Source organism: Syngnathus typhle, linkage group LG4, assembly GCF_033458585.1.
Source record: "Syngnathus typhle isolate RoL2023-S1 ecotype Sweden linkage group LG4, RoL_Styp_1.0, whole genome shotgun sequence".
Taxonomy (NCBI): Eukaryota; Metazoa; Chordata; class Actinopteri; order Syngnathiformes; family Syngnathidae; genus Syngnathus; species Syngnathus typhle.
This window is the reverse complement of record NC_083741.1, coordinates 8598541-8623001: the sequence shown is the minus strand read 5'-3', so window position 1 is coordinate 8623001 and position 24461 is coordinate 8598541. Positions and strand designations below refer to the sequence as shown.

At 39.1% G+C, this 24461-nt stretch overlaps 2 protein-coding genes across 8 annotated transcripts in view; one reads left to right on the top strand and one right to left on the bottom strand.

Annotated features, from left to right (window-relative positions):
* Positions 1 to 17125, bottom strand: part of pacsin3 (protein kinase C and casein kinase substrate in neurons 3) — a 34695-nt gene extending 17570 nt beyond the window's left edge. The window contains exons 1-9 of one of the 4 annotated variants that reach the window (XM_061276209.1): positions 16697 to 17125; positions 13138 to 13216; positions 9551 to 9667; positions 9072 to 9228; positions 8434 to 8669; positions 8180 to 8335; positions 7008 to 7183; positions 5161 to 5281; positions 4443 to 4585 (exon numbers count right to left, since the gene is read on the bottom strand). In XM_061276209.1, coding sequence (XP_061132193.1) covers positions 4443 to 4585; positions 5161 to 5281; positions 7008 to 7183; positions 8180 to 8335; positions 8434 to 8669; positions 9072 to 9228; positions 9551 to 9610 — 1049 coding nt within the window. In that variant the 5' untranslated portion in view covers positions 9611 to 9667; positions 13138 to 13216; positions 16697 to 17125. The remainder of the gene's footprint in view (positions 1 to 4442; positions 4586 to 5160; positions 5282 to 7007; positions 7184 to 8179; positions 8336 to 8433; positions 8670 to 9071; positions 9229 to 9550; positions 9668 to 13137; positions 13217 to 16696) is intronic. The other 3 variants (XM_061276211.1, XM_061276208.1, XM_061276210.1) reach the window with 3 other exon arrangements.
* Positions 17126 to 24084: 6959 nt separating this feature from the next.
* samd4a (sterile alpha motif domain containing 4A) overlaps positions 24085 to 24461 on the top strand; it is a 41958-nt gene continuing 41581 nt past the window's right edge. For all 4 annotated transcript variants that reach the window (XM_061277546.1, XM_061277544.1, XM_061277543.1 and 1 more), the window contains exon 1: positions 24085 to 24265. The gene's annotated coding sequence lies outside the window, so the exon portion shown is untranslated. The remainder of the gene's footprint in view (positions 24266 to 24461) is intronic.

Sequence of the window (24461 nt, the reverse complement as noted above, 5' to 3'; positions counted from 1 at the left end):
TACATTTTTCAACCGATTCAACCCATTCCAACTTTCAACTGTTCATCATTTTTCGAGCTATTCCAAAACTTCCCACTTACCAAAAACTTCACATCTTTTATTTTGAAATTCGCCACAAATTCTCCAAATATTCTACATTTCTCAAGTAATTCAACACGTTTCAACATCGTTCGGCAGCATTCCCCGAAGAAGTTATTCATACATTTCGCCTTCACACGCAATTTCTCCAGAAATTGCAAAATTCTAGTTATTATTATTCTCTACGTTTCTCCACACTTTTTTGACACGTTTCATCTTCCACATAATTCATCCGATTCACTCCATTCCACTTTTCACGTATTCCAAATATTCACGCGACGAGCGCTTGTATTTTGCTCGTTCCGAAAATTTTCCGATTCCGCAAAATTCCCAAAATTCCGACAAATTTTTCCCCATTCATTCTTGATGGCACATTCGACATTTCACATTTACGTCGTTCCAATTTGAAATTCACATCATTCAGCACATTCTAATCACATTCGGAAGGATTCTCGACATTCCCAAAATTCCCAAATTCGAAAATTTCACGTTTTCACGTTAAAAATTCCGACAAATTTTCACAAAATTTCGTTTTTCACCTCTAACTTCTACATTTTTCAACCGATTCAACTCGTTCCAACTTTCAACTGTTCATCTTTTGCCTACCTATTCCACAACGTCCCACTTACCAAAAACTTCACATCTTTTATTTTGAAATTCAACCAAAATTCTCTAAAATTTCGTTTTTCTACTCTAATTTCTACATTTTTCAACCGATTCAACCCATTCCAACTTTCAACTGTTCATTATTTTTCTACTGATTCCACAACTTCCCACTTACCAAAAGCTTCACATCTTTTATTTTGAAATTCACACCCAATTCCTTTTCCCTTCTCATTTCTACATTTTTCAACCGATTCAACCCATTCCAACTTTCAACTGTTCATCATTTTTCTACCTATTCCACAACTTCCCACTTACCAAAAACTTCACATCTTTTATTTTGAAATTCACACCCAATTCTCCAATATTTCCGTTTCTCCTTCTCATTTCTACATTTTTCAACCGATTCAACCCATTCCAACTTTCAACTGTTCATCATTTTTCTACCTATTCCACAACTTCCCACTTACCAAAAACTTCACATCTTTTATTTTGAAATTCACACCCAATTCCTTTTTCCCTTCTCATTTCTACATTTTTCAACAGATTCAACCCATTCCAACTTTCTTTTATTCACTTAATTCACCTTATTCTTCCCACATTCACTCCCATTCACCCCCACTTCCACTATGCTTACACAATTCAACCCTTGACCCCCAATTCCAGTGTGGCGGCCATCTTGGATGACCCTGAAGTGCCACCAATGAACCCAGAATGAACCGGAAGTGGCCCAAATCAAACCGAAAGTGACCCCAAATAGACCGGAAGTGACCTCAGGTAAACCGGAAGTGACCCCAAATCAAACCGGAAGTGACCCCAAATGTACCGGAAGTGACCTTTTTAGACCGGAAATGACCCCTAATAAACCGGAAGTGACCTCAGACGAACCGGAAGTGACCCAAATTAAACCGGAAGTGACCCCAAATAGACCGGAAGTGACCTCAGGTAAACCGGAAGTGACCCCAAATCAAACCGGAAGTGACCCCAAATGTACCGGAAGTGACCTTTTTAGACCGGAAATGACCCCTTATAAACCGGAAGTGACCTCAGACGAACCGGAAGTGACCCAAATTAAACCGGAAGTGACCCAAATAAACCGGAAGTGACCCCAAATAGACCGGAAGTGACCTCTGGTAAACCGGAAGTGACCCCAAATCAAACCGGAAGTGACCCAAAATGAACCGGAAGTGACCTTTTTAGACCGGAAATGACCCCAAATAAACCGGAAGTGACCTCAGCTAAACCGGAAGTGACCTGTTTTAAACCGGAAGTGACCCAAATAAACCGGAAGTGACCCAAATTAGACCGGAAATGACCCGAATCAAGCCGGAAGTGACCTTATTTCAACACTAAGTGCCCCAAATAGCTACATTTGCGCTTACGTCTTCGTTTTTTGTCCGATATAACCCGTTTCAACATTTTTACCCCAAAAGTGAACCTCCTGAGGCCGTTTTTTTTGGTTTTGTTCCAAATCTAGAAAGATTTTGGCGCAATTGCTTTTTTTTATTTTCCCATTCATTCTCTATGGGGATTCAACATTTGCTCTAACTTCTACATTTTTTAACTGATTCAACCCGTTCCAACTTTCAACTGTTCATCTTTTGCCTACCTATTCCACAACTTCCCACTTACCAACAATTCCAAATTTAAAATTCAACCAAATTCTCCAAAATTTCGTTTTTCTACTCTAACTTCTAAATTTTTCTACCGTTTCAACCCATTCCAACTTTCAACTGTTCATCTTTTGCCTACCTATTCCACAACTTCCCACTTACCAAATATTCCAAACTTTCAATTTTGAAATTCACCACAAATTCTCCAAATATTCTACATTTCTCAAGTAATTCAACACGTTTCAACATCGTTCGGCAGCATTCCCCGAAAAAGTTATTCATACATTTCGCCTTCACACGCAATTTCTCCAGAAATTGCAAAATTCTAGTTTATTATGTTATTTGTTTATTTATTATTTATTCATCACTCTTATTTATTCATTGTTTGTGCCTTCTTGTTTTTATTTTTTGTGTTGTTTACTTGTATGTCTATTGTGTACTATGTCTTGTCACCGTGGAATAGTGGGAACGTAATTTCTATTTCTTTGTGTGTTTTGGCATGTGAAGAAATTGACAATAAAGCAGACTTTGACTTTGACTTTGACAAACATTACCAGCTTGTTTGGGACCAAACTATGCTGTGGTCTGACAAGTCCACATTTCAAAGCGTTTTTGAAAATTACAGGCATCGTGTCCTCTGAGCCAATTGTTTTTGTCTTGGCATTTTTCTTTAAAAAGATTTGATTACGGGCAATATTTACTTTCACTGCTAATAAGCTCACGCTGTGTGAAACAACAACCCAGCAGCACATGGGCACATCCAGACACGAGAACAGCATTTGTGTCATAGCAAAATCTGGAATCCACAAGCTGCTTCTTTCCATTCAAACATATGAGCATGCTGCTGAAACCCCGTTTCATGTGTTTTTTACATGAGGGAGAGACGTGCCGTGTTTGACTTCTTTAGTCAAATATTTTCGCTCAGGAATAAACTGCAAGGCGACGATGAACATAGGCTAATAAACTCTCTCAAATGCGCACACACGTTTGAGAGCGTAAAGCAGACAATGAAGGTTAACTCCTTGAGGGAAGGACCAATATTCTACAGAATTCCTCACAACCTTATCTGGAAAAACGCTATCTAAAGTCAGATAAAACAGTCCAGTGGCCTCATTTACTCAACTACAAGCATACCAGGCATTCTTTCATCAGGGGCTAATGTTGGGGCTTTTATTTGTGCAAATTCACTTAAATATCAAATAATGAACATTCACTAATGATGTCCACATATACATACAATACTTAATGATTACCTAAAATATGTTAATCATACAAGTCTCATAAAGTAAATGAATAACAAAAATAAAAATTTGAAAGAAACATAGAAAATAGATGAAGACATGGCACTATCCATCAATGCATGTTCTGTACTGCTTATTCTCACTCACTATGGGTCATGGATAAAATGGAACCAATTCCAGTTGACTGGGCAAAGTGATTGCCACAGTTCACAGGGCATACAAAGTAGAGACAACCATTCAAATTTTTTATTTCAGTTCATGACTCACCCTATTTTGCATCATTCAAAAGGATTATGGCAAGCTTTATAACTATACGAACACTGAAATTCTGTACATATTTGTCGCGAGTCTGAATGTACAAGGAACCTTCTGCCAAACTGTATGAAATAATGATTATATTGTACCTACTCATTTTAAAATCGTAATTTGACATCTTACATTTTTTTTTAACTTTTGTGTCTTTTACAACTCAAAGGCATGAACAATTTTGGAGTCTGAATTGCAAAACAGTTTCTGTCTCAGTCACTTTTTTTCTTTTTTAACCTGCATGGACTAAAACCACTGGACTTTTTTTTTTTTACTTTCAAATTTCCTCCCTCCAATGAGACATCGTGAATATTTTGTTGCGATCTAATCACACCAATGAGTTTTTTTGGACCACATGCCCTTTTTGACGCAACCGATTTTATTTGATTGTAGTTTATTCTTTTTTTGGTCCAGGCAATGGCTAGGATATTGGAACGCTGCCTGGGAATCGAACCAGCGCCATCTAAGCAAAAAGCGGCAGCATGTGCCACTACACTACCAAACAATCCAAAATAATTTAGTGCTTGACTTCACGTTTGATTTTGAAGTTGAATGATCCAAACCAGCACTTGCTATAATGAAGATGAAGAGTGTCTCGTACCTGATTGCATTCTGGGTGATGGGACTAGGTGGAATGTCATTCCCTCCCGAGGAGACAATGTTGGTGAGGGTAACTACACTGTCGTCAGAGTGTATAGCTCGCGCCTTCCTGCTGATGGTCCGACTTGTCTCTGGAGTCCATTCCTGCGTGCACACACATGCATTGTAAAAATGACTTCAATTGCATCCAAATGTATCCCATTTGTTAAACCTGGACTATTTGAAATGTTCAAATCAAGACAATTTGACTAAATGGTTGAATCCACATCCACTTGCTATTTAGTCAGTCTGTCTGTAGTATGATGCAGTTGTGTGATTATGACTTTTGAATAATTTTCTTAGTGTGTGTCTGACTTATTCCTGCCCAACTATTTCCGGAGGCTTCTAGTCAAACACTATAATTTGTCGTTAAAGCAGCCACTCGTCACAGATTTTCACTGAAAGTCTGACAAAAAGTGTGTGTGTGTGCAGCACAACATTCCACTCACCCACTCAGGACTCAGTAACACAACAGGCCTTTCACAAAAAGCCTATTTAATATTCAGTTTGTCTGAAGTGAACACACACAAACTGGCTGGCGAGTACAAAAGTCAAGGTTATTGACAAATGAGTGTTTTGACAACACATGATCTTATCTCTACGATTTCATTGAATTTATGTTAATATTGTTCATTGTTTTCTTCACGTCTATTCGAGTGGTGCATTTTGTGTGTGCTCACCTCATATTGTGGCCAGTTCATGCTCGTGCCTGGTCCGTGGGTGTTTTTCCACCATCGCAGATCTTCTGTCTCATTAGCTGCTCGTATGGTCTGACCCAGGTTCCTGTACAGCTCTCGGAACCTGTCAGAGAGGGTGACAAGCGAATGCTCACATTCACAGTCTATGCCCTATATGGATAATTTACAGTTACGAGAGTATTTTTATTAACAGTGCATTTTGGGTGGTCTGACTGCAGCCTTTGCCTATTGAACAAAAAGGTCAGAACCACTAAACAAGACATGTGACAAACTGAGTTTAAAAAAAAAAACTACTATCCATTGCACAGGTGGAATTCAGTCGTCATTCCACTGCTATTGGTATGTGAACTTGGCATTAAGGAAACAAGGCCACAGCAATGCCAACTTGAAAGTTGAAATCTTGTGGCAACAAGTAGGAGCTACATCTGAATCTTATAAAATGACTCCTTGGTCACATGGGAGCAACAGGCAGGAAGGTCAATCCTCTTAGTCAACAAGTTACTGCAGCTGCTTAAGTTCAAAAGGGCAAAGATATTTTTGAAGACATTTTCGATGACCATTGACGACTTGCAAAATCTCTCATGTGCAGTATTTTATGGACTGTTATTTTAAAATAGCATCCATATTTTCGAAAAGCATATACATATTATGAGATACATCTGAAGATAACATTATTGTCTTCAAAATACTCACACTTGGTTTTAAACCTTATTGAAGCCACTTACTTTAATGATAGCCTTGGTAACTAGTTTGTGATGGCAGAAGCCAAAGTGCTCCAACAGGAACTGGGGTCACAGAAAGAGGACCAGGGTCTTTCATTAGTCTGTGTGCTACACGGTGATCTCAAAACTCACACCCAAATCAACTTTGAGATGACGCAATTGTTTGTCTACACCTCCGGCAGAATCTCCATAATGAGAATCAAAAGAACTCGTTTGGTGTTAAGACCTCATTGGATATTGCAAACCAGGGTTGTTATGGTAATGGTGGACTGTTTAAACAGAACGTGAGACCAATAGTTAATGGACAACAGCAGGAGTTTTCCATTAACATCAGTGTAAGCAAACTTAGCAAATAAAGGCATGCAATACTTGCATATCTTTAATTTGAGTCATGCCTCATGTATATTTTAAATTCAGCACATGAGAAGAATCTGTATACTGGAGATCATGAAAATTATGGCATTAGGCACACTCTTTTATACTGTGGCGATGTTCAGAATAATGAAACCAACGCTGAATGTTAAATAGTGCAACTTATTTTTTGTTTTAGTGGTTTGAAATCTTTTTGGTCCAACACTGACATTAAAGGACGATGATGACGTTATTAAGTCCAGAAGTGAAGACAAGATGCGAGCAAACAACTTTACAAACAACTCTTTTTTTTTTTTTTACATCGATCTCTCAAATACATATTCAATTCAGAATAGCCAGTGCTACCGTTAGATGAAACCAACTATGAACTCTGGAGCCAATTACAAAGGTATGTTTTGGCGGGGCAAAAATAACTAAAAAAATACTGCACACATAACCAAAGTACAAAAAAACAGTGAAGCCATTTGATGATAGCATACCTCCAGATATTTTTTTTCCTCAACATACCAGTGACCCTAAACACATTTATTTAAAGTAAAAAATAAATAAATAATCAAATTCAATAGAAAACGTAGTGCAATATAGAGGGATTGAGACGTATTGTGCAATGTTTTACACAATTCAAAACAGTTCCCAGATCTTTATTCAATGAATGTGGCATGCTTTTGTCAAAATACCCCAAGGAACAAGCATTCTATTTTACACCCTATTTCGTTTCATGTGTCTTTGTCCTACCTGTCTTTGCTGGACAAGTCCAGGTGTGTGTGGATATCCAGCAGGACCTCTTTAAAGAAGCAGAGTCTCTTGCGCTCAGCTTCCTGGGTGATGTCAAACACCTGCTCCATGTCCTCCATGTAGCGAGGGTTACAGCGGTTCAGCTCTTCCAAAGCCTTTTCATAACGCTCTTTCGCCTAAAAAACACGTGACCTTCAATAAGGAACATTGAGCTTCATGACTGCACATTGTGACCTTCATTGTTTAAAACACGATGGAGTGGTCGTGCTTATCGACGAGAAAAAAAAAAAATCACCATCATGAAGTGCTTTAATGCAAACTCAATTGCAGTGAGTTCTCAATCACCACTTTGAATAGGAATGTAGAATTTCTTTATTACCAATTTTAGCAGGCTCACTGAGTCATAACGTTCAAACAATTTTTTTTTTCCTTTCAGTAATAAATAAATAAATAAATAAATCTTAATCAGACAGAATTAATGGATTAGTTTAGAAGACTTAAAATTGACAAGAAAAGCAATTTCAGCCTTAAAAGTGTGAGTTCAGTCAAAAACCTTGCATAATGGTGTTAACCTTGGGGAAAGGCATAAAAGCCAGCGCTATTATTTTAGATTAGGTGGTTTTTAATTACTGTGTAAATACTAGATCAGCATGGAGCTGTTACAAGAGGTAAATACTCTACCAGTTTAATTATGTCATATCAAACCTGGGTTGTTATTCCGCACTCTGAATAAGAAAAGTATTAAATATAGACAATTTCCCAACATTTTTGATGTTATCTCACTCTTCCTGGAATCATTGTGCAGGTTTCTTTTTAAAGACCTCTTGGCTGCCTCACACATCTTTGTGGACTGACTGCTCTAGAATTTGTCAAAGGATTTCCCTCTTGTTTGGTTGATCATTTCCCTCTTCATGACCTGGAGCTTTCTGCCATTGCAGAGTAGAAAGCACAGGAAACAAGTGTGGTCATGTTTCAAAGTCATGAAACACACATCAACAGGCTTTTTTGGACTCCCTGACACTCCCAGATTGGCGCAAGGGCTCAACATGTACGCATGTGCATGTGCGTCCACATGCAAATGTCACGCATTCAAATATCCAGGACTGCAGCTAAAGATATAGTTGAAGGTTAAGATTGGATATCTAGATAGTGATTGCATGTAAACGTCATACTTTTTCAGCTTCTTGGTTGCAGCGCTCCACACGGGCCGAATATTTGCGGACTTCCTCTTGAGACTTGGATGGGTCGGCCTTAGCGTGCGTTTCCCTGTTAATGGCTGACCACTCCTCCTTCCTGGCTTGATGGTAGCTCTTCTTGCTTGTGTCCAACTAGACAAAAAGAAATGCACATGACAGCCTCTCTAATAACACATACATTCATAAAGCCATTCTGAGCAGGATGATGAATTGAAATCAATGTAGCAAACCTCTTTTAATTTGCGGACCCAGGGTTTCTGAGCTTTGCGGAAGCCATCGTCAGCCTCCTTTGTCTCTCTGAAACCTCCAATCATCTGTTTATGGAAGGCTTCTTTCTGCCAATTTCGCACCTTCTCGCTGTCTTCTGCCACCAGCCGGTCACGGAGCTCCTGATGGAGCTCGCTGAGCCGATCGGCTGCCTGCATGAAGGCATGCCACGCCTTCTCCAGTGTCCCATACTGAGGCCCTGAGTAAAACGCAAGTAAAAGCCAAGACAATTACTCATTTTGGCTCAACTTGACCGCATAGTATATATATGACATGTATAATATAGTGCCAAAGCCCTGTTATAGAAATTAATATTAAAGTTTGACAGGGTTCCGGTTCTACTCCAGTCTTAATGCATTAGAATGTGCAGTAGTCTATCACTAACCTATGTCACGGGAATAGTCAAAGTCCCCATTGTAGTATGAAAACCATTTCTAGGTCATAAATATAAATGAAAATCACTAAGTATTGTGGTAACTTGGGATGCCTCTTGTAATCTTGTACATGTTAATCGCATGACAAATGAAATCTTTACCACTAGCTTGGAAGCTCCTAAAATGTATTTGGATGTTTTTTGTGGCCCTGGTCTCATTGAACTAACCTTTCTCGACCGCACCTCTCCACCTCTTGGCCCAGTCACTGAGCTGAAGGGCGTAACTCTTCTCAATCTTTGCCCTCTCCTGGAAACAGCTAACCAACTCATTACACAGTCGGTTGCCGTCGTCTACCCGCCTCACCGTCCTCTTGTAGTTTCCCGGCTTTTTGGGACACAAAGCAATCATATTCACCACACCATAAAAGACACTTTTCAAATGCAGTTTCTATTGGTTTAGCATTTTCACATTATTGACCGATCAATCCAGGTCATGCCTTTGACAACTGTTCCAAATGATAGTTCCACAGTCTATGGTTGAAAACTGCATACATCATTTATGTCTTTAGGCCTTTGCTATTACATTTTAAACACCCAGAGTGGTGGACAGGTGCAGGAACCACAATGAACCAAGGCCTATTCTCTGGTGGAAATGGCCTATGGGCTTTGTTGTAATAACAATTCATTTGAACAGTTAGTAGGCTTGCCTTGTAGCTAGCATACCTCCCAGAAGCTATCGCAGCTCCCGAGTTCACTGAGGTCTCCATTGGAAGACATTTTGCCGTCAGCCTTACAGCACAGAATGATGGCAGCGAGCGAAGAAACTGCCAAAAATAGATTAAGATATAATTTAGATTAAAAAACATAGTAACAAATGAGTACATCTGAAATCTGCATAAATCTAGTTAAAATAGTAACAAGTGATAAATTAGAATACATCTGAAATCTGCGTAGCTACAGTTAAGCACTTCATTGGATATTCTAAAATATATTCATAAATTATCTTCTTAGCCCCGCCATGTATCGGTCAAGATCCCCTTTACCCCAACAAAGAGAAAAAAACTGAATCCTGGAGGCTGTTCCTGACCTAGTTTGTCTCTTGCATATCGCTGATCCAAATTTTCTGCTGACCAATGAAATCGGAGAACCGAGCCCGACATATTTTTACTGGAAGCAACAAAAACAATTAACCGAAATAAAACCACATTAAACCTAACTCAAACTGAGATTTGGAATGATGGCAACACAAAAACCTCTATGCAAAGAGAATCGGGGTTGAAGAATAAACAACGAGATTGTTGTAAACAACGTAATACGTTTACTTTTCCGAAATATATTTCAGATGTGATGCTCCGGCGGAACCCTGATACTAAACTCTGCCCAGAGTTCAGCATGACCCAACTTCTCTATACATCCACTTCCTGCTGTTTGGTCATTGGCCAGAACTTTCTTTCAAGGTTAGACAACTTCCTGCTGCAGACACAACAACTTGAGATGAAAACAGCCATTGCTCAAGGCCCCCCTCTATTTATCTAAGTTAGATAATAGCGGTGAATGAATGCCAAGATGGTTCATGTGCAGTGTTATCATACAATATAGTGTAACCATATGAGCTGCGAATAGTAATCTATTTCCATAATTTTCCGTAATGGGTGTTAAGGGTTGACATAGTGGGACAAAGATAGAGGGAAAAAAATCCAAGACGAGACACAAAAATGGAAGAAAAAAAAAACATTTTAAGTTTGGTTTGGTTTTAACTAAGTTACACTAAGAAACTCCACGAAGATTCTGTAAATGCATGCAAATTGATAGGCAAATGCAATTCTTCGTTATTGCAATGATGTAACAATTGATCGGCCCTCTGCGATTCAGGTATCCAGTTAAAAACAGACAATCAAGCAAAGATATATTCAAACATAAATCATCTTATGTGCTAGTGTGCTTGATACGAGTAGATGAGTAACGTTCCAAAGATGTGAAGAGACACGTAGAACGTCTCAGAGACAAAGTAATTTACACAGGGTGCATGTGTGTGTGTCTCACAGGCGAACGAAAGGCATGCGAATAGTAGAGGAATCTGCCACCTGCATGCTAGAACATGCGGGCTGATGAGAAACTCGACTTTACCGAGGGCTGCCAATAGCTGCTCGTGCATCCTACAGGGCAACACAATGCATGTCCACACAACGTTTAGGTGTTGGAACATTTAGTTTCCAGGATTAGGGACGGTTGAAAGAGCAGTGAGGCCCACAAACTAGAGCATATGTAAATGCCAGGGTGTGGTTTTGAGAATAGCTTCAAGGTCTCCTGCGGAAGGTGTACAAATGTGGAAATTAAACTACGATACGTCTTAAATGTACGGTAATGCCCACAACAATTGAGATACTGGGTACTAATGATCATTCACTTTCTATATTATGAAGTGAACGTACGTATACATCAATGTTTTTACACTGGATTCCAAATTATGAATTTAAGGTCAAGCCCCTCAATTCAAACGTGTGGTGAAAAAATAGTGTCAGGATTTACCCTGAAGCAGACGTACATTTGCACGAGTTGAGCATGAGCACGCCAGAGGACACCGCCCACTTGTCTCTGGCAGTTCAGCTGCCTGTGCCTCTGTACTTTCCTGCTTGCCTTTAATTAGAGATGGAGGAACTATGAAAAGACATTCCAGCTCCACCCATAAATGTGCGTATGAGAAGTTTAGTCAACTTGGTATACCCAGAAAAACAAGCTATATAGATAGCATGGTGTCATAATAATTACCTATGCTATAATAACTGGCACTAACAATGAAGTGTAAAAAAATCAAATAAAATCAATCAATCAAAAGGTCTGCATCCCAAGAGACAAATCCATGCCATATTTTGTCCATTTCAAAGCTTAGTCATATTTCCATCACTATTAATTATTTTTATATTACTAAGATTGGGGCTCAGAATTGACAGAAATATATTCATCCATTATCCAAACCGCTTATGAATTCAAAACACAATCCAAACAGATCTGCTGCTTCAAAAAAAGGGGGTCGACTAGTTGTTGGTTTATACCAAAGTGGGTCAGGAGGAGGGAGTGAGTGAGGGACGGATAGAGAGGCCAGTCCAGACCTCATAAGCCCCCACTGGTAACCTCGCTGTCATTAATCTGATTATTGTACTCCCGTACGATATACTTCAACACATAGTACAAACACGGCTCCACCAGCATATTTTCTAGGCTTGGTTTCTACATTCCAGCAACACTTGGGATGGCTTCTAAACTGCCCATTAAGGCCTGGAGGCTTCCAAATTTCTATAAACAGAGGCACTGAGATATTTTTTGATTCAGCTGCTTCCCACATCTAGTGTTGTATCACAAGTTTTGCTCACCATTGGTGCCATTATCGCTTTTCCAAATGAGATTTGATCAGAAAGAAAAGTGTTTATAAATGGTATGTGAAATTTGGGAGAAAGTAACGTTTAATATGCGTTTGGAATAATATACATTTAGGCTTTTTGTTGTTTAAAATCCCTTGTATATGGAGCTTAAAACCCAAAACATTACAAGAGGACACTGTTGGATTATCCACTACAAGACACCGCACTAGTTTTGACCCACTGAACAAGTGGCAAAAATATTTTTAAACTGTATTCTTCAAAATGAGAGGTTCTCTGGCCTTTAATTCAACTGTCTGTGTGATGTCACTGACTGCAAGCCAAGGTGATCTTCGTACAGCAACTACAAGGAAAAGTAGGGTCTGGTTTGGAACAGGTTGTTGAACAGTACTTTCCCAAATGACAACCGGATTTTTTTATTTAAAGAAAAATCCATTGTGGGGGAAAAACAAAGTGCTACAGGGTGATTATTTGCTTGAACCCCCCACACACACTTTGCATTGTTAGAAAAATAATTTTAAAACAAATGAAATCAGTGCTATAAGTAAAACTTACTGAATACAAATTATGTGGCTCATTGCAATCTGGGAAAGTTTAAGAGTTATCTGCTTGGACATTGGACAAAGGTCAACTGCATGAAGAAAGGCAACACACATTCCACACGGTATCAACCTCTACCTTTCATTTGCTCTGACTGGACAACATCCAGCTCTTGGTGTTCACAATTGTCATTTGAAAGTCAGGTTTACTATACATTGATGAACCAGTCACAGTTTGTCATATCTCTATTTAAAATAATTCTCATCTAAAAATGAAAAGATGCTGATAGCAAAGCAGGCAACAACACATTTGGGACTTTACAGGACAAAAAGAAGACAATTTAAGTGCCGGTAGGGCAGTGAGTCAGCAGAACTTACCTTACCAGAGAAGAAAACAAAGACGGACAGGTGTCCCAAAGGGTGTCTCAGTCCTGGGAGACAGAGGAGAAAAGAAAGCCTACACAGGCAAAAGATGAGACAGCGGAAAGGAAGATGAAAAATGGTTGAACAGCAGAGTAGCAGCAAGAACCCCTTGCAGAATGACACCCAAGGCAGCTGAGCATTATAAAGCCCGGAAGAAGTTTGAAGGTGGCACATTTTGGAAGTCACAGTGAAATGCCACACATAGAGCCTGTTGGCCAAGTCTAATGAAAGAGCAAGGGATGCCCCAAGCCCTTGCAGGAAGAAGGTCAAAGCTACTGACTCACACTGCTAAAATAACCTGCTTTGGGACGGGATTGGAAATGGAGGCTAAAGGACTACAACAGAAAGGTTGGAATTAATGAGCAGTAAAAGTGAAGCATGGATACTGGAAAGGGAGCTACAGGCATCGCCTTGGGGTTCTATACATGCAAATAACTGACAACTACTTTGGACTGCAGTTAAACTGCCAATAGGTTAAATGACTTATAACAAGGAGAACTAAAGTTCAGCTGACTGACATACACTGATACTAAATATAAAACAAAATCTGAACATTTTAACCAAGCAGTTCTTGACTTAATAAACCTTGGTGAACTTGTGAATGGAACAACATTAAATCTCAAATTGTAGGTCAATCGGAGCAGGGGCGGCGTGGGCGAAACCCTTACATCTCTGAAACTACTGAGTCAATCTTCTTGGAAAGTCAATTCAACAAAGATTCGGAATCTGCGTTTAAAAGATTGGTGCATATTTTTTAACGTGACCTTTTAACCCATAATTTGACCTGCATCACATGACTAAACATTTTTCATGAAATGGAATCGCTCACATGTTCTGCACAACATATGAACATCCATATTACATATTTTTCCAATATCGTGCAGCCCTTTTTACTAGCTCTCAAACCCCTGATCCAACTACCCTAAAATTGGAGATTTTGTGCGGCCCCATAACTATTTACAACTACACTAGGTTTCATTAAAATCGAAAGCTGCTTGGTTTAACCCACTGGGTGATGTATCACAGAATGACATAATACATACATAATAAAGCATACATGTCATGTGACATAGTATTTTACAGAGCAACATCAAAATCCAAATAAGACTTGTCTTACAAGAAAATTATTGTCAAGCCTGAGCCCTGACCTAAACCCACGTTAAAAGAGACAATTCAAAATAGGCTATAAATAGGAGAAGCCCTCATAATTCATCAAATTTTAGTAGTTGTACTTATACGAGGAGAACCAGAGCTCATAATGCCAAGTCACAGGCCACATAAGGCACACGATTACGCCATAACATTTTTAGAGTTTTATACTTAATTGTGTCTGGTAAATTAGAGGCTTTAAGTCACAGGCCACATAAGGCACACGATTACGCCATAAAATTTTTAGAGTTTTATACTTAATTGTGTCTGGTAAATTGGAGGCTTTAAGTCATTTTATCTCTGAGAAAATGTCAATACTACAGTACTGAGTTATGGAATTGTTTGCTCTGACATCAGCCTGAGGCACTGTGCGCCTCTCTGACCAAAAAAAAACCATGTGACAGTTCAGTGCGAGAGCTGAGGATAGGAACTGAACAAGGGTGGCAAATGCAGGAGCAGAGTCAGAGAAAGGGATAACTCAGCCTTGTTCCCACACATACAGCTGTTCTCCAAGCTCATTTCATTCCATCGCCACTACAGCGATTGGGCCAGGACCGCCTCTGCGCTATCCACACTCCTAGGGACGCTGACTGAGGGTGGTTTGGCATAATCCGCTACGTGTCGCATGCAACCAGGCCAAAGATTAACCCAGAATCTGATTGTCCTGCTCCTGCTGTTCACCTAAGAAAACACTTGGCACTTAGGTTTACAACATTGGCAAAATGTTCTAGATTTTTTATCTTTTTTTGCTTCTTGTCATCTACAGCAAAAGTGGGAAAGTACAGGGAGAAAAGACATATTGATGTGCAAACTAACTGGGTCAACCAAAGACTTGATAGACTAGGAAGGAATTAACATCAAGCATTGACATGATTTAGGTTGCCACAAAATTCCACTGACTTGAAGCTGGAGGGGGATTTTACCTAACACTCACCACCACACAGTTCCAGCTTTTATACTTCCCAATGCCCCTCATATGGATTCCAAATAGACTACAGACCACTGGCTCACAAACGCCTAGATGATTAAATCTTTTAGGTCCACATATTTAAAGTGCAAGTCAACCCAAAACCTTTCTTTACCATATGTTATACGTGCTGCCATTAGTCTCAACACGCCATTCTAATTATTATTGCGTTTGTGGAACATGAGTTAAGCAGCAAAATACATCATTTTTTTATTTATTTCAGGGGCAGCCATTTTGCCGCTTGCTGTCAACTAAAAATGACATCACAGTTACTAGATCGCTTCAAAAAACCTCTGAGCCCTAATTGGTTGCGACCTGGCAACTGTGATGTCATTTTAGTCGACAGCAAAATGGCAGCCACCTGAGATGGATTTTGCTTGTTTTATTAATATTCCACAAACAGAACAGTGCTTTTAATAGTTAGGCTGCACAGAACATATCATCTTGGGGTTTACTTCCGCTATAGCAGGAGCTTGTGTCCTTGCTTTTGCACACTTTTTCTTCCTGATATCACATTTCATCTAGTAGATGTTTTGAGGACTCCAAACCTGTGACATTGTGAGAATGTCTATCCGAGTAGAGTTTTAGAGATCATGCCTGTTAATAAACACCATTATTCACACACAGTTAGGGTTTTCTTTGTGCCACACCCTCTTCACCAGCAGTTACTTTAACTACCACTGAATATTATTGACATCCTCGACGCTGTCTTTTGTAATCTCCTGTTGTAAAAATAGAAGTTTAAAACCAGAGAGCACTCAAGTAGTGCAGGCCTGTAAAGCTGTATGAAACATGAAAACATGATTTGCCTAAAATGACAAAACATTGTAGTTCGCCAGTTTGTACAGGACTTTCTACATCGACGCTGGCAAAGAAGTGCTGCTGCCAGCCTGTCACTGGCTACCAAGATGTTTAATATTTTCCCTATAAAAAAGCAACAACTAATAAACCAAAGTAAGTTTTTAAATGCTACCTGGACTGGCGCTCCACTTGGACTTTTTTGACACAATGTGAAAATAAAATGAAAATGTCCCACTGCCTGCAGCAACTTATTGTATTAATGTGCCAGCGCGGCACATGGTCGATTAAATAAGATACCTGCATGATTATCACGCATGCTGTCTTATATAATCCTAGTTTTTATTTTTTAAATCAATAAGACTTTACAACTAAAGCATATATAAGTAGCGAATGTTGGTTAACGGTAATTATGGTGATTATTGGTCCAAGAAGAAATAAAGACCAGTGACTAAATGACCTCGTAGAACACGCGTCATCAAGCACCATATGTCAGCATTTGATTCAGAGTATCTGATTCTATGGCTTCAACATACACGTTTTGTTTGTTGTTTTCCCAAGACGGCAGGACAAGTGTTCCGAATGCGCTGAAGCGCTTACCTGTTTTCCCCGAGCTGCAAGAACAAACCAGAAGGAGAATCCTTGCGCGGTTGTTCCCCTCCTGGGTAGACGATTCAGTAGTCAGATGTTACAAACGTGGTCGTGGTCCAGCCTTGTATTTTCTTCACTTGTAAACCTTCATCGAGTGCGTCATCATCTCGAGTTTTTACTCCACAGTGATCCGAGGGCGTCCACTTTCGGCCATGTTTACAACGTTAATGTCCAACTTTCAAATGTTAGCAGGCTCGGTGTCTTCTCTGCGGTTGTAACACGCAATAGTATTTCACCAAATCATGTGTGCTGCTTATCTCTAAAAGTTTTTGGAACGACTAGATAGCGAGAAGTCCTCCTTCCACGATCCTGACTGGCGTCTGTAATCAGATGCTGCACGCCACAATATCCATTCATCCTATTTACACTTTAACCCTTCACGGTGTCTGCGGCACCACGGTGCTGCCTTCGCTGACCGTCAGGAAAATAGCAACTTCAGTCAGACTGCACGTCACTAAACACTTAACGGCCAATTAAAATAGAAGGTAGAAGGTAAGGTAGAATTAATCTACGGATGGATGGATGGATGGATGGATGGATGGATGGATGGATGGATGGATGGATGGATGGATGGATGGATGGATGGATGGATGGATGGAAAGACGGATAGATAGATAGATAGATAGATAGATAGATAGATAGATAGATAGATAGATAGATAGATAGATAGATAGATAGATAGATAGATAGATAGATAGATAGATAGATAGATAGATAGATAGATAGATAGATAGATAGATAGATAGATAGATAGATAGATAGATAGATAGATAGATAGATAGATAGATAGATAGATAGATAGATAGATAGATAGATAGATAGATAGATAGATAGATAGATAGATAGATAGATAGATAGATAGATAGATAGATAGATAGATAGATAGATAGATAGATAGATAGATAGATAGATAGATAGATAGATAGATAGATAGATAGATAGATAGATAGATAGATAGATAGATAGATAGATAGATAGATAGATAGATAGATAGATAGGAGTTGGCGTTTTCCTGATTAGTAATTTTACGTAGCTTTACAGCCACCTATTGGATTCAAGATGCAACTGCAGAAACTGTTCCAGCAAAAGCTATAAATTATACCAACCACTGTTGCACTACTGTTGTTCTCTTAAGGTCAAACCAGTCTTCACTGTTTTGTGCTTTTTGGTCATTGTCTTACCACGATCGTCAGTTTGCCTGAAAGGCTGTCAAACATTTAAGGGCTGAATTACAAATTTCAAATGGAATCTTTTGGACAGCAGTGGCATGTTCTGCATTCATTCTTGTTTATTGTTTTATCATATTTTTGTTTTGTTAACAACTTACCATGTGCCAGAAACTTCTGTTATTCTTCAGTCAACATTGGGATTTTTTTTACCTGATTTATTCAACAACATGGTCTTGAGGTTACATTTACAAAGTGGCCAAACCTAGAAAGAGGATAGCAACAGTGCTAAACTTACTCCGATTGTAGATATCTTTCTCACTGAGGTACATCAAGGCTTGAGGAGATACTTTGGTAACCCTATCCAGCTTCATGCAAGTTGAAAAATGTCATTGCAGGTTTTGCTTTTCACAGTTACAGATGATAAAGTAGCTTTAAAATGGCTAGCTTCTTTATGGTGGCATTTTGCTCTTAATATTTTGCAACACTGCACCAAAACTGTTCATACACACCCACCTGTGCAACCAGTATATTTGCAGATTTTTTTAAATTAATGTGTTTTCTTGAATATTTTTTGTTGCCAACAAACTTGTGTTCCAAACTTGAGTCCATTTATCAGTACTATAGTGAAACTGAGTAGAGTGGATTATAATTTTTCAAGTCGATTTACTATGCGCCCCCAAAATTTCAGATTAGGAAGCACTGTGCTCCTAGTTTAAAAAGAGTTAGTCTGAAGCCCTGCATACCTTAACATGATGCTTCCGCAATTGCTGGGATGCACGGCTAAACTGAGGATGTGGTCTTGCGGTGTAGAGTGGAATGATAGCATCAAGAATAGGATCCATAAAATGTAAAAAGACCACATATTGCTGTTGAAACCAGACATATTTATACAAAGAACCAACTACTTATACTACACAAACACAGAATTAAAGAAGGGCCCAGACACCTTCGACAGAAACTCAATTTGAACGCTTACATTTTGTTCTTTTAGTCATGACATACGTAAGAATGTAGATCAGCTTGTAACTGAGTAGTAAATTGAAAGCTTTGCCTTAACGCTCAAGATACTCCTCCACTGGAATCTACGACCTGGAGAGGCCACGCTACACTTTTCTCACTATGGACCATAGTTTCAGTTTTGTAAGGGTCTGAAACTCATCCTAGCAGATTTACCTTCAGCTTCACCCTCCAATAAGAGATGAAGGTCACAACTTCATGACGCCCACAGAACCACATCATCTACAAAAAACAGGTGCAAAATTGAGGCCGAACCATCTAACCATTTGTCACCATCAAGTTCATAGGTGAGCTGGAGCCTATCTTATATTTTGGACAGTTCGCCAGCCCTTTTGAAGAGTACATACAGTATAAACAAGCAGCCGTTTGATTACACGTTCACACATTTGGACAATTTAGTCTTCAATTAATCAAAAGTGCAAGTTTTTTTTCATTGTTGGAGGAAAGTGTACGACCTGGAGAAAACCCACTCTAGCATACGGAGAAAATCCAAATTTCACACAGGAATGCCTAATCTAAAAACCAAGGACCTCTCAATTAAGAGACAAATACATTCCACCGTGCTAACCAATTTAGTTTGCATTGCTAATACATGCATGGTGCAGGCAGGCCATAAATGGAGAGGCATACCCAGGTATAAAATCTCTACCAAATATGAACTAGAGGTTCCAGAATAAATCAAGGTGGCTGAGACCAACCAGGCCAAGATCCTAATGAACCGGTGATCCCAATTTACCCTACCAAACCCACCTCTTTAATGCCTCTACTACGTATCAAGTTGCAATTATAGATGCCATTAATATGATATGAAACTCACAACACAACAGCACCACATCTGCGTCACATACGTACATCATCTGTACGTACTGTATAACATACTCAAGAGAGAAACTCATTATTACATGTATTAATGTGTGGAGATAAACTAGCCAAGTGTTTTGCTGGTCATACTTGGCTTACTCGGACCAACAAATCAGAAGACAGAAAACGTTAACTATGGGCCAGCTAAATGGCCCTGGGAGGAGAATTTGCAATCTGATCGGTTAAAGAAATAGTCAGTCTCATTGTTCAAATGTACGGTAGTTAACATCGCTCAGGACCGGTGTTTTTGAAGACCCCGAGCAGACTGGATTGACACTGCAACACATGCAAGTTGAAATCAATGGTGGTAGATTGGGGTCAAAAATGTACTTGAAAAAATAAAACTTGAAAATAAACGTGTAAAGCTTGAAACTTGAAAAAAATCTATTCAAAATAAAAATACTACTAAATTGATCCTGCCATGAATGGTGCTGCCAGGCCCTAGTGAGAGCTAAATACAAATTGCTTCAATCGAGGACACTTCGACATGATTACCAGGGTTGAGGATTGACCGAAGCACCTACAAGTTTGGAGACTGACACGCTACAACTGAAACACATGACAAAATCATGTTATGTGACTACGTGTATTGGGGCTGCTGTTAGAATTAGTATCCCCTGTAACCGCTTGGAGAGTTGAGGGAGCCTATTCAAATTAGGTGAAAACACCCCCAAGAAGACAAAGTCTGTTGATGTCTTGGGTGCACCATTTTAAAACAGGAGGAGCGGTACTTATTTTCACAGGGAGACTTATTCCAATAAACTACAGGTGTCAAACTCAAGGCCCGGGGGCCAGCTACGTCCCGCCACATGATTTTATGTGGCCCGCGAAGACAAATTGTGCATCGAATTCGTGTGTCATTAATAGAATTGCAAGTTGTCTTCACTTTTAATATCTTTTTATTTTTAAATATTTGACCAGTTTTTACTCGTCTGATTTGAAAACGAGTTATTTGTCAGTTTGTTTTGTAGCTTTTATGAGGTGCTCATACATTTATTTGGGTTGACAGTCATAATGGCCCTCCGAAAAAAATGAGTTTGACACCCATGCAATAGGCCTTCTGTTGGAATTTGTACCCCCTGTAACTTGAATCTGTCCAGATTTGCTACATTTGGTGAAAACACCCCCAGGAAGACAGAAAAAGTCAGTTGTCTTGGGTTCCCCCTTTTAAGATGGGAAGGATATTCTCACAGCCATCAACCGTTTCTAATCAATGGTGATTCCTGTAGGTGGTGGGTTCAATCCTCAAGCCTGGTGATCACGTCAAAGCGTTCTCGAGCAACACACTGAAGTTCATGTTTCTCCCGGTCGGTCCTCGTAGCGCCATTCATGGCAGATTCAATTTACTCTTTCTGTGTTGTCCTGAGGGTGTTTTCACCAAGTGTAGCAAATTCGAACAGGCATCAGTTCTAAAGCTGTCAATGTCATGCATATGGTGCATGTAAGTGTTGAGTTTCATTTGCTTTCGTTCCTGCACACCCTGAAAGTGCTGTCTCTGGGAGTGGTTCCAAGCATTCTTGTTCAGCTGTCACTCGTGTTTCCACAACCCCCCCACCACCAGATTCGGGTCAAAGTGTGAAATTTGGAAAAAAAAAAATTAAACCTGAAAAAAAGATCCTAATCTGAAAAAACAAGAGTTGAACATGCAACTGGAAATATCTTTTTTTACCAAAGCGAAGCAGACTATTTTCAACTCGAAAAAACTTGTCATACAAGTATTCTTATTTTGATTTTTTCTTAAAAGAATTTTCAAGTTTCAAGCTCAACACATTTATTTTCAGTTTCAAGTTTTATTTTGTCAAATACGAGTTTTGTTTTTTAAGTACAAACGTTTGACCCCAATCTACCTCCATAAAATCTGATTGAATTAACTAACTAACTAACTAACTAACTATTTTGTCAAGTACGAGTTTTTATTTTTTTTAAGTACAAAACATCTGACCCCAATCTACCCCCCCCCCTAAAATCTGAACTAACTAACTAACTAACTAACTAACTAACTAACTAACTAACTAACTAACTAACTAACTAACTGACTGACTAACTAACTGACTAACTAACTGACTAACTAACTCCGTGAAATCAATACAACTGAGAGAAATGCAACGAAATGAAGCCATTCGAGTTGGAAATAAACTAATACAAGTTAATGCAAGAAGTGATCGGTGAAAGTCACTGCTTCTGATGTTTCGTAAAGAAGCTCTGGCTGTCCTTGACCGCTCACCACAGTATATCACCAATGTCACGTCAGAGCTTCACCACAAACGATGTTTCACCGCATGGAACATACACCTGCATAAAAATCTCTGCTGGTACAACCCGCCCCTCGTTTTCTCTGGAAACCAAAGTCTTTCTTGCATTTTCTTGTGCTGTCGTGTAGTGGTTGGCCGCCTCTCTGTCGCAGGGTCTCTGTTTCTCACTCACTCTCTATTTTGGTGCTGCCTCGCGCTGCCAAGCCCCTGACGTCATGCTCCACTGTTAATGATTAGCATGTGGAAACTGGCTGCGCTAGCTTGTCAGCGTCAAGGCACCTAAATATAGACGGGACAAGACGGTCCAGGCCTTCAAAATTAAAGCTCCCTCTCAAAAAAGTCGAAGCTGCGAATCAAGTAAAAAACCCAGTTCTGTTCTTACCGATAGGGATGTTTTCCTTATATACCTGTACAGGACTGTCTCAAAAAATTTGAATATTGTGATAAAGTTCTTTATTTTCTGTAATGCAATTAAATAAACAAAAATGTCATACTTTCTGGATTCATTACAAATCAATTGAAATATTGCAAGCCTTTTATTATTTCAATATTGCTGACTATGGCATACAGCTTAAGAAAACTCAAATATCCTATCTCAAAATATTAGAATATCATGAAAAAGTATACAGTAAAGTGAATATGAAATAAATAAACTAAAACGAAGCATTGTTGGAATAAACATACCCGCTCTCAAACTTATCAAAACGGACTAAATTTAAGCAGCAGGTCAAAACGAACTCAAACGAATTAAAAATAAATGAAAAAGGCCAAACAATTAGAACATTAGTGTACTGTTCACGTATCCGAAAAGTCTACAAAAAACACGTATCCTACTTGGTTTTGATTATATGGTGCTTGCATGAAAATGTATCTCATGCATTCATTTTGGTATCTTTTCTCCATTGGATGTTAACTACAGTGTAAAATAAGTATTTCAATGGTACCCAATTGGTTATATGTTTTTGTAGAACAGACATTTTGATATTTTCCAGATCATATGGAACATTCTGCATGTTTCCTTGAAAGTACTACTCACTTTGTTATGACCTCATACAAAACAAAGATTTTCTTCCAATGACATTTTGTCTTTTTTCAATGGAGGCAGCCTGAAACAGTGGCTGTCAATATTAACGCTTGTGTTTTATAATGTCACTCATATTATGTGTGCAGATGCACATTGTCAGGCTTAACATGCCCACTCTAACAACTATCAATTGATATAAAAACTTTTAAAAAATCAATATATTTTTAAACAGTGCACAGTCAGCCAGCTAACTGAATCATGTTAAGCGATGGTTCACCACTGTGGTCAAGCTCACATATTTTGCTGTTTTCATTTACATTTTCTGCTTGCCGTAAATCAGGGGTGTCAAAGTCATTTTTTTCGCGGGCCGCATTGTAGTCATAGCTTCTTTCGGAGGGCCATTATGACTGTCAACCCAAATAAATGTATGAGCACCTCATATCATATACAGTAAAAGCTACAAATCAAATAACTCGTTTTCAAATCAGACGAGTAAAAACTGGTCAAATATTTAAAAAAAAAAAAGATGTGATTAAAAGTGAAGGCAATTTGCAATTCTAGTAATGACACACGAATTTGATGAACAATTTGTCTTCGCGGGCCACATAAAATGATGTGGCGGGCCGTATCTGGCCCCCGGGGGCCTTGAGTTTGACACCCGTGCCGTAAATTAACAAAAAGTGTGGGCACTTGACTAATGACTAATAAATGCATTTCTAATAGCTTAACATCTGCTTTATACAATAAATATGAAGTCCAATGCAAAGTGTCAGATTTTGTGGCATGACATTGCGTGTTCTCAAACTCACTTTATGGTGTTGATCTTGACTCTCATTTCAAGTATTGCAATATTTATGCGCCAGAGTATTTATGGCACATTAGATTACGAAATAATTCACATTACTCCCACCATCTTTTAAAAAGACTAATGTGGCCTGTTTCAAAATTGTTAAGTAGTATCAAAAACTGCTCGTCTTATTTTGAAGTCTGGAAGCAGATGTTGCACGGCGTGTTGCATTCAAACGACTGCGGCACTTTAGAGCAGGCGCAGGCCGACCTGGAGGGAGAGACGGAGGAAAAGTTAGTCAAGATGGCAAAACCCTCAGACCCAGAGTAAAGGGGCACCGCTCCCCCCAAAAGATTGCGCCTGTCGCCCCTCTTCAGACAAAGCCAACGGTGCAAACTGCGCAATAAGGTAAATATATTCAAGTTTATCCCGTCCTTACGTATCACAGTCGTCTCATATTTTCCGAGTGGATTGCCAATTTGTTGTCTGGTCTCGTTTTTATATTTTCTTTTATTTAACTCTTTCGCGAATAACACGTTTGCTACCTGTTGACGCAGCAGGCATTTAGGAATCACTGTATTCGCGACTGTGCCGTCAAGATACA